This window comes from Haliaeetus leucocephalus, unplaced genomic scaffold (assembly GCF_000737465.1).
Source record: "Haliaeetus leucocephalus isolate CR32 unplaced genomic scaffold, Haliaeetus_leucocephalus-4.0 Scaffold13, whole genome shotgun sequence".
Lineage (NCBI taxonomy): Eukaryota > Metazoa > Chordata > Aves > Accipitriformes > Accipitridae > Haliaeetus > Haliaeetus leucocephalus.
In genome coordinates, this window is record NW_010972449.1 from 2,142,117 (window position 1) to 2,148,833 (window position 6,717).

At 52.1% G+C, this 6,717-nt stretch overlaps 2 protein-coding genes across 2 annotated transcripts in view; both read right to left on the reverse strand.

Moving 5' to 3' along the window:
* The window catches only part of LOC104836890 (translational activator GCN1-like), a 6,918-nt gene extending 6,849 nt beyond the window's left edge, over window positions 1-69 (reverse strand). The window contains exon 1 of the mRNA XM_010575667.1: window positions 49-69. Within this exon, the coding sequence (XP_010573969.1) occupies window positions 49-69 (21 nt within the window). The remainder of the gene's footprint in view (window positions 1-48) is intronic.
* Window positions 70-135: 66 nt separating this feature from the next.
* On the reverse strand, window positions 136-3,547 carry RPLP0 (ribosomal protein, large, P0). Its single transcript, XM_010574554.1, has 8 exons — window positions 3,518-3,547; window positions 3,208-3,311; window positions 2,558-2,733; window positions 2,373-2,460; window positions 1,947-2,093; window positions 1,274-1,459; window positions 760-900; window positions 136-374 (listed from the first exon to the last, which is right to left on the reverse strand). Exons 2-8 carry the CDS (start codon window positions 3,259-3,261, stop codon window positions 210-212), a joined length of 957 nt encoding a protein of 318 aa, XP_010572856.1. The 5' UTR covers window positions 3,262-3,311; window positions 3,518-3,547; the 3' UTR covers window positions 136-209.
* Window positions 3,548-6,717: the final 3,170 nt, after the last annotated feature.

Genomic DNA, 6,717 nt, shown 5'->3' on the forward strand with positions numbered 1-6,717 from the left:
GCCCGGGCTGCCCCCGGCACCCCCCCCCCCCCCCCGCCAGGAACAAGCGTCCCTCCGCAGCCCTTCCATTACGGCAGCCCCTCCATTACGCTTCTCGCAGTGATCTGGAGACTACACCATCGATGCGAGGACACGTCAAGGTGTAAAATAGCTTTTTATTTCTCCCACTGGACCAACTCTGACACAAATAAGACAGACGGCGGCTGTTGTTAGTCAAAGAGCCCGAATCCCATGTCCTCATCAGACTCCTCCGATTCCTCCTTCACCGCCTCCTTCGCTGGAGCGGCGGCGGCAGCGGCGGCGGGTGCGGCCGCTTCAGCTACCACAGGGATGGCAGCCACAAAAGCAGAGGGGTCTGCCAGGAAGGCCTTCACCTGCAAAAAGCGGGGGGAAAAAAGGTAAACTCAAAGGAAACAAACATTTTGAAGGGTCGAACCTTTGCAATCGTTAAGGGCAACGCTTGCAGCTTGCCAGAAGCCAAACAGGTGCACTTATCGCTGCCATGTATGAAGAATCAAAGACATTTCAGCTACACTCAAGTGCAATAGCCCCAGGGAGGAAGGAACGCCAGGTAGTTCACCTTTCTCCTGCCACTCACACACAACATGTGGAAGAACCCTGTTTCAGGACAGGTCCCCCGCACACAGGCAGGTCTGAGTTCTTTCAAACTAGGTGACACGCAAGGTGTTTCTGTGAAACAGAAATGCCTGGCTGCATTTTTAACACCCTTCTGAGTGGCAGATCAGACCCAGCCATTACCTTTTCAGCCAGCGGGAAGGTGTAGTCGGTCTCCACTGCCACAGCCAGGACCCGCTTGTACCCGTTAATGATGGAGTGGGGCACAGAAGCAATGGTCGGGTACCCAATTTGCAGACAGACGCTGGCAACGTTACGAACACCCTGTGAAGAGAGAGAATCAGGTTTCTGTGCTCTGAGAAATAACCTGGGCTAGAAACCACGACAGATGACGGCACATTTCCACACTGCCGACGTAACGAGGGACAGCGTGCAATGCAGACAAGTAATGCAGCTCCAGTGAAATTAGACAAGGATTTAAATGGCCTCAAACGCTTTCTGAAATAGCTTCAGATGAAAAAGCCTACAGAAGGTATTTCCTGACAGACTGTTTCTGCAGAGCACTGGGGAGAGCTCCCAGCTCTGCAAGAGCCTGCAGAAAATACCAGAGATGATACTTCATCCTGGGGCAGTGCTGGCTGCCACAGCAGTTAGGCAGAAGAAGTGGAACATAACAGGTACGGGTTGTGGCACTCACCTCCAGGAAGCGCTTGTGTAAGGTCTCCTCGGTGATGTCCAGCACTTCGGGATTGTAAATGCTGCCATTGTCAAAGACCTGCTGGATCACCAACCCGAAAGAGAAGGGGGAGATGTTCAGCATGTTCAGCAGGGTGGCTTCGCTGGCACCCACTTTGTCTCCGGTCTTGATGAGCTGCACATCGCTCTGTGGAAATAAGGGGAAAAGGAGTGAACATTCGCAAAGAAATTCAGGCACATCAATGCAATGGGACACAAATGTACATTTCCAATCGCAAGAGATGGAACTGAAGGAACAAATGAGCACAACAAAAAGAGGCTCCAAGTTCAGCTCCACGAGTTGAGAAAGCCCTAGACCACACAAGCAGCTGCATCTCAGCGAGGAGAAAGGCAGCGCCCTTCCTCCATTACCTGCAGGTAGCTTGCCTGCAAGTTCCTCCAGCAGAGCTTAACCACACAGCTGAGATCCGATGGAAAACTTAAGTCCTCCCGCACTGCGTACTGGAGCCAAGCAAGGCCTCCTCCTTCAAATACCCCAAATGCAGCAGTCAGACTACTGATACAGCATTTCAGCACTAATGGGAGCTCTGACCTTCACAGCTCCGTCAACTGCCACAATCAGGGCTCTCCAGTCAAGGAAGAGCTTTGACAACAGCAGCATGCTGCTCACTAACCAGAATTTCAATGGTCCCTCTGGAGATCTTCGTGGTGATGCCCAAGGCCTGGAAAAAGGAGGTCTTCTCAGGTCCAAGACCAGTGTTCTGGGCTGGCACAGTCACATCACAAGGAGCAATAGCGCCAGCACGGGCAGCGGCTGGCACCTGGAGAGAGGGGAAAAGAGAAGCTGAAGGAATGCTCACCTCTCAGATCTCATGGGATAGCATCAAATCCCTCTTGAAGCATTCCTCCAGGATGGACATCACCCAGGCACACACAAGTGAGACAAAAGTTGAACTTGAACAGTTTAGCTTAGGCTGCAGGGGCCTAGTTCCCAGCCCTTGAAGACTCCAAATAATCAGGTATCCCACACACAGTTTCAGTTTTATTTTTAATTCTGTATCTGCCAGCCCAGAGACACAGTGAGGACTGATCTGCCCTACCTTGTTAGCCAGCAGCATGTCCCGGATCTCAGTCAGATCCTCCTTGGTGAAGACAAAGCCCACATTCCCACGGATGTGAGGCAGCAGCCTGAAGGAAAGATGACAGCTTTCAGTTCTACTTCTCAGACAACGTCTCCTCCTCCCAGACGGAGGATCCAGGAAAACACTCAGACAGCATTACCCACTTTTCTAAGGCAGGGTTATTCTCCAGATGACCACGAATAGCTTTGCGCATCATTGTATTCTTCCCCATCAGCACAACAGCCTTCCCACGCAAGGACATACGGATTTGCTGCATCTGCTTGGATCCCACATTGTCTGCTCCCACAATAAAACATTTTGGGTAATCATCCAGGAGTTGCTATAGCAAGAAAGACACAAAGAAATCTGGACCAGCGCACAGAGCAGCGTTAAAACCAGAATATGTTAAAACGTAAAAAATCTGTCGGGAGTTTTGAGAGTGCTCAGCTCATACTGACGTTGGGTGCACCACAACGCTGCACCTTTCACTCAGCTGTCTGGTTAGATCCCTAAACAAATTACCTCTGTAACTGCCACAGCAAATTCTCACAGGAACCTTAAAAACGGTCCGATCCGGACTATCTTCATCTTTTCCTATCACCGCGTAATCCTTCCTCACACAGACAACCTATGGCACCCCGCCTCTTTTTCAGAAAGCACCCCCCAGCCCCCGCAGACACGCCAGCCCGATTCCCGCTGTCCCTCGCAGCGCCAGGACCGCTCTCCGTGGGCCGGGATCACCCCCGAGGCCCGGGCGGCGGCACCACCCCACGAAGGCCGAGCCTCAGCCCTCCGGAACCGCGCCGACACTCACGATGATTTTCATAAAGTAGTTGGACTTCCACGTAGCCCTGTCTTCCCTGGGCATCGCGGCGGTGCTCCAAGGATCGCCCGGTGGGTTTAAAGACGAGATGGGACCTGTCGTGAGAGAAGCGCGGCTCAGCCGGGTGCGGGTCCGCACCCTTCCCTTCCCTCCCCCAGCCTCCTCCCCGCAGCTCCGCGCTCCCCGCTCGACAGTCCGGCCGCGGCCCAGGACCCCGGGTTCGCTCCGGGTTCGCTCCCAGCCCGGCCCGGCCGCCCAGGCCCGGCCCGGGCCCACGGGAGCCGCCGCGCCGCGCACCCACCTCCACGAGGGCTCCGGGAAAGAAAGGCCGGAGGGCGGGCCCACCTCCTTTTATACCGCGACTCATGCCCAATGGCAGCGAGCCGCGCAGCTACCTCGGCTCAACCCATTGGCTGCCCGCCGCGTGTCAATCAGGGCGAGCCGCCGTCCTCATTGAGCACCGCGCCTGTCGCTTAGAAGGACCGGCGGCGGAAAGCGCGGGCGGCCCACGAGGCCGCTCGCCTGGGGGTGGGCCGCCCCCTAGCGGCCGGAGGACCGCGACAGCAGCAGGGGCACAGAGGGGTGCAGGGGAAGGGGGTCCCTGGGAGCACCCCAACCCCAGAGGAGTGACCCGCTTTGATTCTGGTTTCTCACAAGCTTAAGGGCTAGAAACAAGGGCAACGCACACGTGAGAATAACGGTAAAAATTTTATTAGCGTAACTGCAAGAATTTTAAATGAAAAAAAAAAAAAAGCAGAGTTAGAAGTTTACAAGGGAGAAAAGATATCAAAAATTAACTGTCGACCCAGCGGAGCATCCCCCAGCCCAGCCCGGACGTGGTGTGAAAGACCCTCCCCAGGTCCGGGGGGGGCTGCGCACAGAGCTGAGGCCTTTAAAGACGAAACCCACCCGGGAGCCACCGCAGCCCCCCCACCCGTCTCCTCTCCTCTCCCCACCCTGGGGACACCCCATGGCGCAGGTCCCTCCTCCTCCAGCACTGTCCCCAGCCCTCACACCCCGTCTCACCCCACACGCCACCCTCCCAGGCCGCTCACTCAGCGCCGTGGCTGTGCTACCCTAAAACTGCATCTGAAATCAAATTACAGGCATTTTGGACACCCACAGTGGCAACAGCCACCAGAAGTCATTATTTGGCAGAGTAGCATCCACGTAGCACCCCAGCACATCAGAAAACAGATAAATCCAGGACACGCTCAACATCTTACTCGGGAGGTTAAGTGTTTAACGATCTCTGTTAAGCACCGATGACAGACGAGCCTCCCCTTTGGTGCTGCGCACCACCAGCACCCCTCCACAGAACCCTGCACCCAGGGTTTTCCACGTGTGCCAGAAGCGTCACTTACACAAGCCTCAACTAGGAGTGAGGTAGGTTAAAGACTCCCCGGACAGGGAAACTGAGGCACATGATTACACAGTCTGCAGGTGTCACTCAACAAGTGGTAGTGCCAGAAGCATCTTCTCTTCCCTCTCCGGTACCACAACAGCTTTTCGTCCTCTTTAGCAGGGCTGAAAGAAGTTGACATTTTCAGCAAGACAAACGCTCGCAGCTCAGAAACGTCCATTTTAAGTCAAATTGATTTCAAGATGAAAAGACAAACGCATTAAGGTTTCTTGCCTCACAAGCTCTTCAAGAGCTGCGTTCAGCCCAGCTGACACAGCTTTAGCTCTAGTGCTTTCTTTGCACAGCTATCTTCGGTCTCACAACCACAAACTGAGGTTCATTTGTACAGGGAAACCAGTGAAAAACAGTTTCAGCGACCCAAGCAGGTCAGAAAAGCACCGCAGCAAGGTTATGCAGGACAGTAACCCGCAGATTCTAGTCTAAGGTCGGGCTGGTTTCTGACACAGTTGCCCCCGGACCCCTAGTGCACCTGCCAAGCTGAAAAGCACAACCAGATGTCGATGGTGATATTGCTGTAGCACTCTGGAGGAGTAATTCCAAACACCGCTCCCTGGGCTGCTTTGGCTGTTACCACAGAACACCATCAGGTATTTCAACTTAGTATTTCACCTTCCATAGCACCCTCCAGCCAGAGACCTAGAAGTGCTCTAGCAAACGTGAACTAAGCCTCACAATAACCTCACAAATCCAGGCTAAACTGCCCCCATTTTACAGATGGGGAAACTGAGGCACAGTAAGGTTTAGTGACTGGCCCAAAGTTACACAGCTAGTCAGGAACAGAGTCTGTCTCTCCCAGTTTCTTCTCCTTTGTCACAAGACCTTTCTTCCACAGTAGAAAAGGAACCCCTTCCCCAATTAGCCCTGCTCTGTTTTCAGGTGGCTGAAGAGGAGAAACTGAGGGCCAAGGTCTGAGCTCTTCCCCCCTGCAGAATCATATTAAGACTCACTGTAACATCCTGGAAGCTGGGCTTTGGGAGAATGGCAGGTGATTCAATTACAGCAGTTTACAGGTTACAATAAAACCCAAAAAACACACTTTTAGGTGACCTGTGGGGGGATTGGGGGCGGAGAGAAAAAAAGCTATTCACAGTTCACCTGCCTGTGCTAGGAAAAAAAACAAAAAACCAAACAAGTCACATTCCCTTCCCCATAGATTCCAGCCCCTCCCAACCCACAATAAAAAGAAAATATTGAATGTTAGTTAGGCTTAACAAAGCATTGAGGTTACAGATTCAGTAAACCAGCACAACTGGCATACTGCCTAGAACAGCACAGCTTGATATAAAAGTTGCTTTCTTAAAATCACTTCAAAACCGATTTCTGTATAAGAGGATTAAAAGTAAATTAGGTATGAATTCAAAATCAGTGTAGAAATCTACAGTTCTTATCAAAGACAGGATACAGTATTCACTTCGATAGTAAAACTCCAAGTGCGTCACACACACCTGACCCAAGGGACTCGTTATACCAGTAACAGTCAATATAAAAGGTTATTGCTCTAGCATCTCTCAGTAGAACATGTTTAACAAGAGCACAGAAAAGGGAAATACCAAGGGGCTGACAGGTCTCATTAGCAAAGAGAGGAAGAAGAAAGGATATAAAGTTTGGATTTTTTTTTTCCTGGCTTCTTAAACCCCTCCACTTCTCCCTGCTCTTGTGACAGTTTCAGGCCCTGATAGATGGGAGAGTTTCAGGCCAGATAAACACACACACATCACACTCGCTCATGACAGGGATGGATGAAAAAGGCTGTGCTCTAACCTCTCTGCACCTGCTTTTAAAGAAGGGACAACATCTCTTCCTCTCTCCCAGAAGCAGCAGGCAAGGGGAGCAGATGCCCTGAGCAGGCCTGGGTGCTGACGGAGGTGCCTGGCATAGGATGTCACCCACAAGAGCACACATCAGTGCTGAGGGATGGTCGGGGTTTACTCCACCTCCTGCTCCAGTGTGTTGAGAAAAGGCAGGGAATAACAAACCAGGGAAAAAAAGCCCCACACAGTAACATTTTGATTCCTCTTTAAAAAAAAAAAAAAGGAAAAAAAAGTAAGTGGTATCATCTCCTTACAGTGTAATGGAAC